General features: G+C 43.1%; 1 protein-coding gene across 4 annotated transcripts in view; it reads right to left on the bottom strand.

Moving 5' to 3' along the window:
- Window positions 1-17,196, bottom strand: part of SEMA4D (semaphorin 4D) — a 78,260-nt gene that overhangs the window by 38,595 nt on the left and 22,469 nt on the right. For all 4 annotated transcript variants that reach the window (XM_040416954.1, XM_040416955.1, XM_040416952.1 and 1 more), the window contains 7 exons: window positions 14,434-14,693; window positions 13,787-13,932; window positions 12,013-12,075; window positions 11,531-11,629; window positions 11,261-11,354; window positions 7,661-7,777; window positions 6,500-6,651 (listed from right to left, as the gene is read on the bottom strand). In XM_040416954.1, the coding sequence (XP_040272888.1) occupies window positions 6,500-6,651; window positions 7,661-7,777; window positions 11,261-11,354; window positions 11,531-11,629; window positions 12,013-12,075; window positions 13,787-13,932; window positions 14,434-14,527 (765 nt within the window). In that variant the 5' untranslated portion in view covers window positions 14,528-14,693. The remainder of the gene's footprint in view (window positions 1-6,499; window positions 6,652-7,660; window positions 7,778-11,260; window positions 11,355-11,530; window positions 11,630-12,012; window positions 12,076-13,786; window positions 13,933-14,433; window positions 14,694-17,196) is intronic.

Raw genomic sequence — 17,196 nt, 5'->3', positions numbered from 1 at the left:
GTTTTCAAAACTATGGCCCAGATTTACTAAAGGTGTCTGTGCCAAAACTCTAAGAAGTGGCACAAATTGGCACATCTAGGATTTCTACAAGCTCAAAGTAAGCCAACCAATAGTTGGTACAGAGTCAGAGGAAAGTGTCCATCCCTGCACCAGATTTATCATCCAGCCTGAGCCCCTGTGATAAATCTGGTGAAAGTCCAGACAGCCCGTCTAAGCTTACACCAGATAAAGGATTAGTAAATCCGTGCCAATGTTTTATCCGAAATGACTACTTTAACCTGCAATGTAGAGTCTGTTTTTCCAAATATAAAGATGGACACATCCTAACCCCCAGAGAAGAGCGGTGAGAAAACCCATTCACATAAACAGCAAAGGTAACAGTAAGATCCGTTCATGGTTGCCTATTAAAATATTACACACCCAAATCACAGAGCAAAAAGAACCGCCTGGTATGGTGCTGTCCGTTAAAGTATCAACTTTTACACCCAAAACAACTAGAAATCAGGACACAGCAATTGTATAGCACAAATACATACATTTTATTGAACATATAGTTTCTAAAACATTGTTGAAATGACATATATATCAGCAGCATTAAATTACACAGGAATAGTATCCACAGGACTGTCACTAATAATACATATAAATGACAGTTACTCCCCCAAGCTGAGTGTCAATAAACCCCAGCCCTAGATAGATCAATAAAGTGCATAGTGCATATAGGAGAAAATGCAGTAAGGTATACAGACCAAGACAGTCCTGGATCCCGACACGTGTTTCGCGGTCGCTTTCTCAAAAGCAAAGTAGATTTAGATATACGGGCATGTATTTCGGCACAGGCATATATCAATGCCAAGTGACAGCGGCTGGGACATTTGAATGAACACTTGTCAAGAACAAAATAAAATGCCAGATCTCAGCTTTGACACGCCAAGCGCAGGTGTCTTGGTAAGAGAATAGCGAGGGCTCCACATTTTAAATGGTGAAAATGGCAAACTTACTGCACATGTTCAGTAAAACAAAAAAACTAAAGCCCTAAAATACATACAATTAAGGCTACTTTCACACTAGCGGCAGGACGCATCCGACGGGCTGTTCACCCTGTCGGATCCGTCCTGCCGCTATTTCGCCGTGCAGCCGCTCCGTCCCCACGGCAGTGCACGGCGAAAGGCCGCCGGATTAAAAGTACTGCATGTCCGACTTTTTAGTCCGGCAGCCTCTCACCGCGAACTGCCATGCTGCGCCGGAGCTCCGCCCCCATCCCTATTATAGCCAATGGGGACGGTGTGGCGGTCCAACAGCACGCCAAAATAGCGGCAGGACGGATCCGACAGGGTGAACAGCATGTTGGATCCGTCCTGCCGCTAGTGTGAAAGTAGCCTTAGGCTACTTTCACATCTGCGCTTTCCTTTTCCGCTATTGAGATCTGTCATAGGATCTCAATGGTGGGTGGGCGCAGAAACGCTTCCGTTTTGTCCCTATTCATTGTCAATGGGGACAAAACAGAACTGAAGGGAATGCACCAGAATGCATTTTGTTCCATTTGGTTGCATCCTCATCGCGGACAGAATAACGCTGCAAGCAGCGTTTTTCTGTCCGTGATGTGGTGCGGAGCAAGACATCATGACTCATAATGTAAGTCAATGGGGACGGATCAGTTTTCTTGGACACAATAGTCATTGCTGTATTAAAGATAATACAACCGGATCCGTTCATAACGGATGCAGACGCTTGTATTATCATGACGGAAGCAGCAAAATCGCTGGTGTGAAAGTAGCCTTACACTGATGACTATACCAGCCAGATCAGATCTGAGCTATCATTTTCCAGAGACCTAGGTTGGTTTATATTAGTCACAATTGTTTTGTCCGACTCTGCGCAAACCAAAGTACCCCTTTACAGAAGCTCCGTGGAATGCACATGTGCAAAATGTTTAAGGGGGGCATTTATGGAATGAGGTACGCCAAATTTCTGCTGTTAAAAGGTCACAAGTGCTGGCCAGTTTCAAAAGTGTGCTGGGATTAAGGCCAAATTTGCAGATTAGATAACTATAAGGCATATAGAAGATTAGATCACTATATGGCATGGAAGATAATTCCATGCCAGGCAAGCCCCAGGTGTACTTTAAAAAGTTATAGGAGCAAACCACATGGCACTTGCACCAGATTCATTACTACTGTGCACCATTTCAGGCGCACTGGCACAAACCAAAGATGCCTAAATGTCTTAACTAAACCACTGACAACACTGCATCGTTCTGCGCTTCCATTTTCCCCTTTAGTCCAGTAGTCGCAGCAGAAATGTGCAACTATCCGGCTACAAGTCTCCCTGGGCCTCAGGTTGCTTTGGAAACTTCCCAGATTAGAATAGACATTTTCAGCTGCAGTCTGCCACTGTATTCTGCAGGGCACACAGTTTAACCCCTTAAGGGCCAATTTTAGTTTTGCGGGACAAGTTGTATTCTTTAATGGCACCATTTAATTCACTACATCTTATAGTAAAAAAAACGGGAAAAGAATTCCTTGTCAGGTAAAATGGAAAAAAATAAAATAAATAAAATGCATTTCCACTATGATTTTTCTTTTTTAATGGTGTTCATTATACGCTGAAAATGACATGATGAGCTTATTCTGCAGGCCGGTACGATTACAGCGACACCAAATTTACAGTTGTTTCATTTTACTACCTTATAAAAAATAAAACCCTTTGGAAAATAAAATGTATTTGCATCACCATATTCTGATACCTATAACTTTTTTATTTTCTCATCTAGAGCCGTGTGAGGGTTTGTTTTTCAGTTTTGTTCTAGAAATTGTATTAGTACTTTGGGGCACATACTTCTTTTTGATGATGAATTTTTTTTTTTTTAAATGTGATAAAATAAAATGGTGAATACCGCATTTTTATTTTTTTCGTTATGGTAATCACTGCACAGGAAAAACATTATTATATCTTAATAATTTGGACATTTTTGGGATGCGACAATACCTATTATATTATTTTTTTTTATTGTATATGTAAAATTGGGCGATTTTGAATTTTTTATATTTTAGTGTTTACCTTTTTTGTTTTACAGACTCTTTACGTTTTCTCACAGCAATTTTTAGTCCCCTTTGGGGACTCGAATACACTATCTCCAGAACACTTGTCCCATAGACTGCAATAGAGTACCATTACAGTCTAAGATTTTTACAAGCTGCCTTTCAGGCTGTGCCACAGGCACAATTTTGCAGGCAGTTCACTATGACATGCCGATGAGCCTTCACAAAGACCCAGGATGTCATAGCAACAGACTGAAGACCTGAAAGGGAGCCCCCTTCATCTCAGATGCCGGGCTCGCTACTGACTGCAACATCAGAGCAGTTAAATTCTGGGGACTGGAGTTCACTATGAGCCTGGTCACTGTGGAGAGATGCTGGCTGTATGGATCAGCTGTTGACCCCACTCCATACACCTCTTGCACCCGGCTGACATACTATCAGTTGGGTCGCAAGGAGTTTTAAGTGCTAGTGCTTCAGGATTTGCAATCTTTAATTAGATCTATCATTGTCTGTAACTTAAAGGCTCTACCATTTATTATAAATGCTGCTCATGCACACCGCCATTCCATTTAATTCTATGGGACTGCTGAAGAGAAGGAGAGTATAGCGGCACCTCTTTCATGTGATTGGTAGGGATCCCAGCAGTTGAATCCCACAGATCAGATACTTATCCCCTGCCTATCCTGTGGATAGGGAATACTTTGTTATTATAGGACAACCTCTTTAAATCACCGTGATTACGCCAGGATTTCAGTAAGATGCACATGAAGACCAATAAAAGTTATCTCCGTGCACAATTGAGGCTACTTTCACACTAGCGTTCGGAGCGGATCCGTCTGATGTTTTATCAGACGGATCCGCTCCGATAATGCAGACGTTCGCATCCGTTCAGAATGGATGCGTCTGCATTAAAACTTAGAAAATTTTCTAAGTGTGAAAGTTGTCTGAGCGGATCCGTTCAGACTTTACATTGAAAGTCAATGGGGAACGGATCCGCTTGAAGATTGAGCCATATTGTGTCATCTTCAAGCGGATCCGTCCCCATTGACTTACATTGTAAGTCTGGACGGATCCGCTCGCCTCCGCACGGCCAGGCGGACACCCGAACGCTGCAAGCAGCGTTCAGGTGTCCGCTCACTGAGCGGAGCGGAGGCTGAACGCTGGCAGGCGGATGCATTCTCAGTGGATCCGCCTCCACTGAGAATGCATTGGGGCCAGACGGATGCGTTCGGGGCCGCTCGTGAGCCCCTTCAAACGGTGCGCACGAGCGGACACCCGAACGCTAGTGTGAAAGTAGCCTGAGCCTGTCAATTCTGAAACACCGCCAACCTTCCCTACAACCAAGTGATAGAAGCAGGCAGCTGGGCTCATTTTTTTGTTTGAGTGATGACAGCTTAGTATGAATTTCCACCTGTCATCGCTGGTTAAGACAAAACGCAGCCTGTCAGAAGTATCTCACAGCACTTAAAGAAAATATCTGAAAGCGGAGCTCAGATACATTTCCAACATAACTCAGCCACCATATTACAATTTTCCTTCTGGGATTCTTGTCCCCACCTATCCATTGGTTGAATTTGGGCTTATGTCTTTTTTCTCAACCGGATTAACTATGTAATGTTTATGGGATCACAGACATATCTGCAGCACTACAGGCTTGGAACAGTCTATTTGCGCTTGCTAGTCTGTATAATGAAACTATGCTGTGCTTTTTAGAAAGTGAGGGTCCACAAGCAGCATTCCCATAAACCCACCCACTCGGACGGTGTGCGTTTTCCTTCTAAAAATAACGAAGTATGCAAGCAATAAAACACTTTACTTTAATTTCCAGGATTAGATAAATATTTAAAGGGGTTGTCCAAGATAATTAGAAATCTGAGGAATGTCCCAGAATGCTTTAAAAAATGATTGCATAGTCACCTTTCTCAGGCGCCATGCTCTATGCTGCTGGTCATTCTCCCGCTGTTTTACAGACTGCAGCGGTAACATGCAGGGATACCACACGTGACTGCTGCAGCCAATGCCTTCTGGGTCATTGCTCAAATTGCAAATTATTTTGGACAACCCCTTTAAATATGCCTGCCTTCTTCCAGAAACTGCACCACATTTATCCATGGATTGTGTCAGGGACTGCAGTTCAGCTCCATGGAAGAAAATGGCGCAATGCTGCACTGTTTTTGGCAACAAGCAGACATATTTTTCTAATACTGTAAAAACCTTTTAACTTAATATATATATTAGAGTAACTGCACAGAAAAGTAGCATTTTTTGTAGGGATGGAAAAAAAAAATCCGAAAAACACAAGCTAATTTGTATACGGCCTTTTAACCAGGGGAATATAATTTCATGTGTCACATGCCCTAGGCGCTGCTCCACCCCATAGAAGTGAATGGGGCCGAGTGCGATACAAAGCACAGCCACTATACAATGTACGGTATTGTGCTCGGTAAGAAAGGAGAAGGCCGCGGTGCTCACAAACAGCTGATGGCCAGTGCCTTCTCAAAAAACTGATCGGCAGTTCTGGGTGCAGGACCACCACCAATCAGATATTGATGGCCATTGGATAGGTCAATCAGTATTAAAATATCGGAAAACCCTTTTAATGAACATGAAATCACTTGCCTCCTTTCCAGAGATGTACAGGTTAAACTAAATGGATGCATGGCAAAAAGCAAGGCACTGTCTTTTTTTTTAACAAAATAGTGCAGTGGGTTTTACTGTGGATCTCAGAGATGATCCTTCTTAAACAATTAGTGGTGTCCTCTTTGCTGGCGGTATAAAAATAACCTTGACACAAGAAGATGTGCTATATAAAGCCTGGTTCATGTGTAAAAAAATATACCGTGTGTTCAAATGTCTGCAGCAACAGTTAACACTACTGATCTTTCTAGCAGCTGTAAGCTAGCCAAATAATATGATAAATATTAAAAGGTAGATGGTCTTTAGCTAGCAATGTGTTTAAAGGGATTTTGCCCACAGCAGACATGCAATAAATGTTGGACAGATGCAGATTCCACCTCTGGGACCCTGAACTGTCTCCAGAATGGGGTCAAGTGAATGGAGAGGTGGCCGAGCATATGTACATGCGTGGACACAGGAGTGGGTCCAAGAGGTGGGACCTGCATCTATCAGACACTCATGGCATATTCCGTGAAAATGCCTAAATGTCTAAAATGGAAAAACCCCTTTATAAACAATGTGTGCGAGGAAGACACCACATTATATGAAATGGGAAGCCCAGAGCAGACTTCACACATAATATAAGAGGACACCCATATATCCCAATATTACTTTATGAAGAGGTGTTAAACTTCAGTGATACCTCAATTGTAGGAATTAACAATTTTCCCTTTACTTCATGCAAATATCATTTATCATTACCAAATAATAATGCATTCTGCACTGAACCGTTTCCTCGTAGTTCTTTTTATATATAATACTAATGATAATGGTCTACCCACCTTGCAAACTCTGGCTATTCTTGGTATCAGAAGCTTGTTGAAAAATTCATACTCCACAGACACTTCGGTGAAGAAGAAATAAATCTTGTCATCGTCCCCCTCCGGGTTATGCTCGGGTGCCCTGATCACATCCGCATGCACAAATCTGGGTTCTACATACACACAATGCAAACAATTAGATACTGATGAGCAACCAAAATAAAGGAACCAAGATGAAAACTAATGAAGACCCGTGTATGATGTTTAAAAAAGTGCCACACACCCACAAGAAGCAAAAATATACAAGGGTTATAAGCAGAGAGATACAACTGTTCAGGAAAACGTAGCTAACAAGACACGTATGCAGTCTACACGAAACATACAGGAGCAATATGGCTCTGTGCAGGATACAGCCAAAAACAGGGGCTGACCCCGGTGTGGTCAGCTTTCCACAAAGGTGTTTTATGTATTGTGAAATTCCTTCTTGATTTCATAATATGTCCACATCCTAACAAAAAAAAATGCTGAACATTTTAGATCCATCACTGCAGTCAACTACTGTATTCCTCCAGTTTTTCACCCTCGGAGGTTCAGAAAATGGACACAAATGTTTGGCAGGGTACACCTACTGGAAGGCTTATCATTACTGGCGACAGTCTTTCCCTGCGGGGTTACTTTTCACTCTGTGACCCTGCAGAGTCAATATTTCGTTCAATACTGGCATAATCTATTGACAACTGAAAGGCTTCAGGCAGCCATAGCTATTCAGATGCCCCAGTTTTGGAAGTCTATTGCCCGCTTTCACATCTGGCCACTAGCTCTCTGTAGAATTTAGCTTAGTGGATCTCTTAGAGCAACCTGGTGTCAGCACAAATGACAAGAAAGATCTCACAGGTCTTTCTAATTTCACTGGGCTTTCTTCACACTGGGGTCAAAGCTTCTATTTAAGGTTCAGTTTAAAAAAGGAAGCCAATGGAGCGGTGACAGATCTGTGCTAGGGATGGTAACTGGTGGACCATACGGACTTCTAAGATGTGTTGGGGTTCCTTTGAGGTTTCTATAGTTTAGATTGCAAGACTAGTGAGGTATGCTGTGCTATTCTGACCATCAAAAGTGTCGGATTGCACAAGTGTGAACAAAGATGAAAAGGAATAGGTAAAGATGGCGGAGTTATAGAATTACCGTTAAGCCAAGGTACTGCATATTCTGTCCTCAAGTTGCTTAGCTGTTGGGAGTGTCTACATATGATTGGCTCACTGCCAAGGAAGGTAAAGGAAGTTCCAGAGTACAAGTCTCCATCTTTTAGGTTAGGAACAAGAAAAAACTGAATTAAAAACTGAAATAATAAATGTAGTTTTCAGAAACATTAGCATAAATCAATTTTTCAGCTTTCTTTCACTGTGCGTAATAATAAAGGGGTTGTACAACCTACAGTGTGGTTCTTAAAGGGTTTCTATCACTTCATATCACATATTTAGGTGTCAGACACTAGCGATCCGCTAGTGTCTGCTCTAACAAACCATCCTAATATGATAGGCTTTGGGGCAGCCGTTTTGCTAAAATAACAACTTATATCTATATGCTAATGAGCCTCTAGGTGCTATGGGGGCGTCATTAGCACCTAGAGGCTCCGTCTACCTTCATAAACTGTCGCCGCCCAGCGCGTCCCTCCAGCCCGCCCATGTCCTGCTGAATGCGATCCTCTCCGTGTGCGTCTCTGTTCGGCGCATGCGCAGTGAATGTCTGACCGCTTCCCTGCTCAGACATCTCCACTGCGCCTGCGCCGATGACATCATAGTGCTCCGAGGAACAGGCGCAGCGGAGATGTCTGAGCAGGGAAGCGGTCAGACATTCACTGCGCATGCGCCGAACAGAGACTCGCACGGGGAGGATCGCATTCAGCAGGAGATGGGCGGGCTGGAGGGACGCGCTGGGCGGCGACAGTTTATGAAGGTAGACGGAGCCTCTAGGTGCTAATGACGCCCCCATAGCACCTAGAGGCTCATTAGCATATAGATATAAGTTGTTATTTTAGCAAAACGGCTGCCCCAAAGCCTATCATATTAGGATGGTTTGTTAGAGCAGACACTAGCGGATCGCTAGTGTCTGACACCTAAATATGTGATATGAAGTGATAGAAACCCTTTAAAGGGTTTTGGCCATCACATACTATAGGGTCATATAGCTAGGATATGCCCCAATTGTCTGATAGGTGCGGGTCCCACCTCTGGGACCCGCACCTACAATGAGAACGGAGCAGAGGAAATTAATGGAGGGCGCACTGCATATGCGCAGCCACCCTCTTTATTTAAATGGGGCCGCCGAAAATAGCAGGGCTCTGGCTCAACTATTTCCATCTGCCCCATAGAAACGAATGGGAGCAGGGGCCGCGCATGCGCTCCCCTTCACTTGTATGAGAGCAGCGCTTGGTGGACGGACTCAGTTCTCCTTGTAGGTTCGGGTCTCAGACATGGGACCAGCACCTATCAGATAATGGGGGCATATCTTAGCGATACGCCCCCATTGTATGTGATGGGAATACCCCTTCAAAGGAGTTGTGCACCTTTAGGGGGTAATTAGCAAACCTGCGAAGGGAAGCATATATACCTGCTTCCTGGCGCTGGCCCCTAGTTCCTTTGCAGCAGCATCAAACAAAGTTTAAATCTTGGGAGCGCAGCAGAGAAGCCAAGGCCATGAAGCAAAGATGACAAGAGTCAGCACCAGGAAGCAGGTAAGTATGTGCCCTCCCCCAAAGGGGCACAACACCTTTAAAGTGTTTATCATAAGGGTAATGGTCCTGTCCCAGCTTCCTTCAGTTGCTTCCTGTGGCCCAAAAGTGTGAAGTCCCATTTGTGGTCATGTGCAGCGCTCAAGCCATGCCCTGGCCTCAGCGGTGAGGCATCTCCAAGCGCACATGACTGCTGAGGTTGTGAAACTGCTGAAGTCACAATTCCATTCCAAAGGTGACCAGAAGCAGAGGAGATGACCTCCCCTGCACTGAAACAAAGCACCAGTGAAGAGGGAAGTGGCTTTTTTCCTTTAGGCTAAACACTTTAAGGGCCATAACTAAGACTGGGTTGGGGGTCGATCAACCCCTTTAAAAAGGGTTTCTGTCACCAGAATTAACCCTATTAAGCTAGCTGACATTAGCAATGTGCTAATGTCAGCTAAACCTAACTAGCCTATTCCTACTTTTCTCCATGCCCCCGTTACTCCAGAAATATAACTTTTATAATATGCTAATTAGCCTCTAGGAGCAGGGGGGGGGCGTTGTTCCTGCGCCTAGAGGCTCTGTTCTCCCACCTTTGTTGCCTCCCTCCAAGTCCTGATAGATGAGAGCGCTGCCTGGCCCTGTCAATCAGGACCTGGAGGGAGGCAACAAAGGTGGGAGAACAGAGCCTCTAGGCGCAGGAACAACGCCCCCCCTGCTCCTAGAGGCTAATTAGCATATTATAAAAGTTAGATTTCTGTTGTAACGGGGGCATAGATAAAAGTAGGAATAGACTAGTTAGGTTTAGCTGACATTAGCACATCGCTAATGTCAGCTAGCTTAATAGGGTTAAATCTGGTGACAGAAACCCTTTAAGAACAGCATGTAGAAAGAAAGGGATAGTTTCTAAAATGTTCTTTAAGGCACCAGAGAAAAGCAAGCTTGTAAAAGGTATGTCATTTTTGGTGACTGGGCTGAACAGTTTTGTACATTAGTTTATTATTTACTGTATTTATATACTAGCAGAAGGATCCGGCTTCGCACGGGTATATTTCATCTAATGTCTGTGTGTAGTTAAAAGATACAGTATCCCCCACAGCACCCTGCCCCTTTAACAGTGAACTCCACAGTCCCCCACCCCTTAACACTGATCCCCCACAGTGCCCCACCACTTTAAAATGGGACCTCCACAGCAGCCCATCCCTTTAACTTGGGCCTTCACAGTAGCCCACCCCATTAACAGTGAGTTTCACAGCACCCCGCTGCCTTAACAGTGACCTCCACAGCATTTGCCCCGTTAATAGTGGCCCCTGCCCCCTTAACAGTGACCTCTAGTTAACCTCCACAGTGCCAGGCCCCTTTAATGCTAGGGCTACACAACGACATGTGTCGCACGACATTTTGTCTCAATGTTTATAATGATAGGCTATGGTGTTGCACTGCGACACGACAGTTGCAAAAAATCCATTCAAGATGGATTTTTCTGCGACTGTCGAGTCGCCGCATGTCACATGTCACAGTGCAACACCATAGATCATCATTATAAACATTGTCGAGCGACATCAATGTCACACTACACATGTAGCCGTGTAGTTGTGCCCTATGTGTCGTGCGACCTTTTTTCACGCGACATGTCGTCGTGTAGCCCTAGCCTACAGCTGACCTACAGCAGTGAAGGGTAAATGGCCGGGTTGTTATGGAAACCTGGAGTAAAACTGTGTGTATGTGGAGATTAAGGGCCTGCAAGCTTCTATTGGCTGATAAGGGACATGTGACCATGTGTATGGCAATTGGGATATGAAGAGAAAGGCTGGCAGGCTTGAATTGGCTTATGCAGGTCATTTTTTGGGAATATCTCACGAACAGTGCGTCCTAAAGAGCTGTGACCCCCACAAGATTTCTTTCCAGGTAGCAAGGGATGTGTATACCAAGTTTCGTTGAAATCGATGGTTGCGTTTTTGAGTGATCGCGGAACATACACACATACATACATCCTTCTTTATGTATATAAGAAAGAAGAAGATCGCACAAATTATCAGATTAAAGAACAGATCACAACAACTGCCACTTACCAACCATTACCGAAGTGTAACTTTGTGCAGGGTCAAATGGACATCTTCCTCTACCATCTTCATTTCTACCCAGCAGCTTAAAATTCTTCAACTCCTATAATTACACATAAAATTACAAAGTTCTTGTTACAGAACTCACTGCAGTCTAGATATTCCTTTACAGCCTTAAGTGCTATATGCAATATGTACTAAATGCCACTCTTCCCAATCTCACTATCCCATATAACATGCCTACAAATGAAAGCGGACAGCTGCCTGAACGGCACTAACCAGTATGTCGCAGACGGGCTGAAAAGCGTTGGTTCCACACACGAACAAAGCACTTTCATTAAAAGGCTGCAACACACGAATGTAGTTCAGACACTCCGTCTAAAAGAAGAGAAATCAGTATAATGAATTAATAAGTTATGATCTATAATTTAGGAACACATCTGGATAAACAGAAAACCGCAGCACCACTACCACATCTAAAAACAATACATAGCTTTGTCGGGATCCATATTGCAACTACAGCTATGCTAAAAAAAATGTCATTATGTAAAGATTGCTTATTTTCTTTGTGTTAATACACATTAAGGCTAAATGTAGACTGCAAATTTTACGCTGCCCCTCGCACCTAATGGAGTCCAACAGGTTTGGATTTCTGCTGACTTTCGGGTCACTGCAACATGACTACCATTATTAGGTGCGATGTGGCAGCATGACACCCAACTTCAAGACGCTTTGTAGCCTAGCTTAAAAACACTGTGTACCTGTTTGGATTTTCCTTTTCGAGAACACTCCTCATTTTTACCTTCAGTAACCTTCCAGTAAGCCTAGTAAAGAAACGTAAAGGGTATGAGGCTTAAAAAGGCAAGAGGTTACAACAAAACTTCATTATGCAGAGATGTTTATAAAGAGGATCTACAGTAAAATAAAGTATGGGACTGGATAGGTGTCAGACCATTAAATATTCTGGATTATTGGGCAGCCATGGCAAATCTGGGGGACAGAACCTCAGAAACATGGTAAAAAATAAAATATGTTACCACAAAAACAGCTACTTATACTTTGGCTATTGCTCAGCCTTGTGAAATCTCACACTATACTGCAGTTTTGACAGACTATCAGCAGATTACCAGACTTTCTGGATTACCTTATTCTGTAATAAAAAGGGAATTAACCCCTTCAAGAATTAGCCCATTTTCGTTTATTTTTTTTCTCATCACATTCCAAGAACCATAACTTTTTTTTAAGTTTCCGTTCGTATAGGCTTATTTTTTTTGCAGTTGTATTTTTTTAATGGCATCATTTAATTGACCATGTATCTGAAAATGGGGAAAAAATATTTGTGGGGTGAACTTAAAAAAAATAAAATCCACAATTCCACTAAGGTTTTTTTGGGTTTTGATATTACGGTGTTCACCATGCGCTAAAAATGTCATGATGTCCTTATTCCTGCCAGATCAATAAGACTACGGTGATACCAAATTTGTATAGTTTAAAAAAAAAATTATAATAATAATAAAATAAGCAACATTTTCATTGCATCGCCGTTTTCTGACTCATAACCTTTTTAAAATTTCCATCCACAGAGCCGTATGAGGGCTTTTTCTTGTTATGGAACGAACTATAGTTTTTATTGGTACCACTTTTGGGGTACGTATTACTTTTTGATCACTCTTATTAAATTTTTGGGGAAAGAGGGACAAGGTGACTAAAAAATGGCGAATTGGTTGTTCTTATTTTTTTTTCCCATTACGGCGTTCACCGGACAGCAAAACTATTTTTATATTTTAATAGTTCAGACATTTTTGGACATGTATTGCTTATTTTTATATGTAAACTTGGGATTATATTATTTATAATCTATGTTTTTTTTTTGTTACATAACTTTCCACCCCCTTAGGGGGCTACAACCTGCGATCTTGTGGTCTCTTCTCCCATAGACCACAATATAAAGCTATAACGGCTTATGGGATCCTTATACTCTGTCTGCTGAGCCGTGTCTCATGCATGGCTTTACAGACAGTTTACCATGACATACCTGGGAACCTTCAGCAGGCCCCAGGCTGACATGGTAACCGATCGAAGATTTCACTGTGGGGCTCTGATCAGAAGGCACAGGGAGCCCCTTCCCTCTGCCTAACTCCACAGACGCCGCAATCACTATTGACTGCAGCATCCGAGTGGTTAAATGACCGGGTTCGGCATTATCACTAATCCCGGTCATTGTGGATGGGTGCCCGGGTATTATACAGCCGGCACCTACTGTGTATGAACCGGGCTTGGGGCAGCAACCCACTCCACACAGCCTCTTACACATTATGTACACAATAATAAATGAAGGGTTAAACTATTACTGTACCACATGCATACTAGATCTCCTGCATATATATTTTTATCTTGATGGAGACGTCAGAGTAAATGTAAAAAAAAAGCAAAAAAAAAAAAACTAGCATCCCATCTTGGTAGGAAGAACTGAACTCTGACAAGCGCAATGGTGTAATACATATATAGAATTTTTTTTTAGACATACACACTTACCTCATGCTTCTTATCTGATATATTCTGTGAATTTACGGCAAAAATCACTTCCCGGGCCCCGATGTACAGAATACCCCCATCATCACTCAGCAACAATGTGGAATAGTTATATACTTCTGGCACGTGAAAACGAGTTAGGCTAATTTCTGCAAAATAAAACAAAGCTCTTAGGGAAAAAAAGGTGAATTCATAGTTATTGTTTTCTAGAAGACTGAGTGTGCACATAACTGATGTCTATGTGTAAAGAGACTGCCATAATGAAAGACCGCGTCCTCCTGTGGATAGTGTGCTTTGTGCGTCTCAATAGAGAAGGCCATAATGTCACGGGCATGCTGTTAAAGAACCTCGCAGTAAAGAACTGTCCCACTGACTACATTCGGGGTTGCTTTTCTGTAGCTGTAAAATAACTGCACACTATTGTAAGCTTCTTGAACATCAATATGCACTGCAAGGAAGAGGTTAAAGAGGAAGCTGAAAGCTATAATTACGCTTAGGAGTCACCCAACAGCTGTGGGGGCAGGAGAGTTTACCAATCGCAGTAAAAAGAATACGTTTAAGAGGTGTCACATCACCGAGAAATCAGAGCTGCAAACAGCTTAGAAGTGTGACTCGTACAGGCAATGAATCCAAAGCAAAGCAATCGTTACCTGTTCCTTGCCATGTGAGTCTCGGCTCCAACGCAAACGCCTCAGAAGTCCTTAGTACAAAACACACAAGCGCACTTAAAAGGTACACTGCCATCTCCAAGGAAATGTTCACACGCAGAAAATACTGGTTACGGCCCAACGGTTGTAATGGAGAAGAAGCAACAGCCCAATCACAAATCCATGATCTCAAAATGAAAAGCGCTGTCTGGAGAGTGCCACAATGTGACTGAGATCACAGATCTTCTTCCTTTATGCATCATCTGAAAGAGTAATATGGGAAGTGTTACATGACTACAAAAGGACTTCCTACACATTCATAATGTACAGCAGGCGGGGAAAGAGCAGCTGCAATATATTCCGAATGACACAAAATACAGTATATGCTCCGCTTCATTAGAGAGACAGTCTAATACTATTACCCTCTGCACAATCATATATTTAATGGTTTCATAGAAATTATTCAGAATATTCATTTAAAGGGGTTGTCTCACTTCAGTAAATAGCATTTATCATGTAGGGAAAGATAATACAAGCCACTTACTAATGTATTGTGATTCTCCATATTGGTTTGTTTGCTGGCTTGATTCATTTTTCCATTACATTATACAATATTCGTTTCCATGGTTACGACCAACCTGCAAATCCATTAGTGGTGGTCATGCAGGCATACTATAGCGAAAAGCACCAGCCTAGGTGAGCTCCCACGGCCATCACAGAGGCCAACGTTTTTTCCTATAGTGTGCATGGATTTGCAGGGTGGTCGTAACCATGGAAACAAGCAGTGTATAATGAGATGGAAAAACGAATCCGGCCAGCAAAGGAAGCAATATGGACAATCACAATACATTAACAGGCATGTCCAAACTGCGGCCCTCCAGCTGTTGCAAAACTACAACTCCCAGTATGCCTGGATAGCTTACAGCTATTAGGGCATGCTGGGAGTTGTAGTTTTGCAACAGCTGGAGGGCCGCAGTTTGGACATGCCTGCATGCCTTGTATTAACTTTCTCTACATAATAAATGCCACTTGCTGAAGTGAGACAAACCCTTTAAGGCCTGACTCAGACGACTGTATTTTTCATCTGTGTGGGCAACGGACTGCTCAGGGAAGCAGAGTAAATGGTGCAATTCACATCTCAGTTTGTCATGTGCTGCTTTGGTCCAGTTCTCATGTAACATGGACCTGGAAAAAAATGGTCTGCATATTAAATGTCAGCCAAGTTTTGTTGCCACAACATAGTTGATTTTTACTAAGGCTGCCCAATTTCCACGCAACAGCTATGGACACCTTTGCACTGACTTTTTGTTCATTTGCTTCTTAAATGCAAAACGGTCTTCATTAACAATTTTCATGCGGCATCAGGTGTGCAACTCCTTCACATAGCTGGTGATGTTGCTGCTTCTGATATAAATGCCAACAGTACAATGCCCCTGGCTGCTTTAGGGTCAGAAAGCCTGATCTTCTCACCCCAAGTCTCATGCACACAACTGCATCAGTTTGCGGTGCGCAAAACATGGATCCCAGCTGAGTGCATGCTGCTATATATTTTTTCTCACACTCCTGACAAGAATAGGAAATGTTTTATCTTTGCAGGGCTGCGGACAGCACACTTCCAACATCTCTTGCAGCCCCATTGAAATGAAAGGGTCCTCATCTGCTCCACAAAACGTGCGGACTGGATGTGGACATAAACTACGGCTGTGTGCACGAGCCCCAACAGTGTTCAAGATACCAGAAGAGATGGGGAGCGGGAGAATCGCACACACAGGAAACATCATTGTCTGTGTTGGCACCAGGGCAGTAAAGCAGTGGAGGCACTGGTAAAGGCAGTGCATTTCGGGTCCTCAGAAGACCTGTCCAGAGTGTATTACTGGAACACAGGCCTGAAAATAGAGAAGTTTGCAAACTGGACATCACGCAATCTGAAAATGAATGTACATTTCAGCACAGGCCCATTCACACACTGCAGAGGAATTAACAAATGGGGATTTTTAGTTTTGCAGAATGTTTCTGCAGTGTGTAAACACATCCTTACAAATCTAGTCATCTATATCCTTTTCTAAAAGGTACCTTTAGGCTACTTTCACACTCGCGTTTGTTGCGGATCCGTTCAGATAATAAAACAGTCTGCATTCTTCAGAACAGATCCGTTTGTATTATCTTTAACATTGACAAAACTGATCCGTCTTGAACGCCATTGAAAGTCAATGGAGGACGGATCCGTTTTTTTATCGTGCCAGATTGTGTCAGTGAAAATGGATCCGTCCTCCATTGACTTACATTGAGTGCCAGGACGGATCCGTTTGGCCCAGTTTCGTCAGACGGACACCAAAACGCTGCAAGCAGCGTTTTTGTGTCCGCCGCCAAAGCGGAATGGAGACGGAACGGAGGCAAACTGATGCATTCTGAGCGGATCCTTTTCCATTCAGAATGCATTAGGGCAAAACTGAACGGATCTCACAAACGGAAAGCCAAAACGCCAGACATGAGTCGATGATTGGTACGATTGAGTGCCAAACGAGTTGTTTCTTGGTGTAGTGAACGTTTACAAAATGACCCTTTAACCGCGCCAATTATCGGTCACAAAATCGTAACTTTGATCTCATACTCCATTGTTTGTAAAGCAGACTGTAGCATTTACACAAAGTGATAACTTGAGTAGCGTGCTTAACCCTTTCACGACTGCAATCTGTATATATACACGTGATAGCTGCACATGCCCCGTGGAGCTACCACGTATATACACGTTCTGGCAGCTCTTTA

The sequence above is a fragment of the Bufo bufo genome, chromosome 2 (genome assembly GCF_905171765.1).
Source record: "Bufo bufo chromosome 2, aBufBuf1.1, whole genome shotgun sequence".
Taxonomy (NCBI): Eukaryota; Metazoa; Chordata; class Amphibia; order Anura; family Bufonidae; genus Bufo; species Bufo bufo.
The sequence above is the reverse complement of the archived record's forward strand: the minus strand, read 5'-3'. Positions and strand labels throughout refer to the sequence as shown.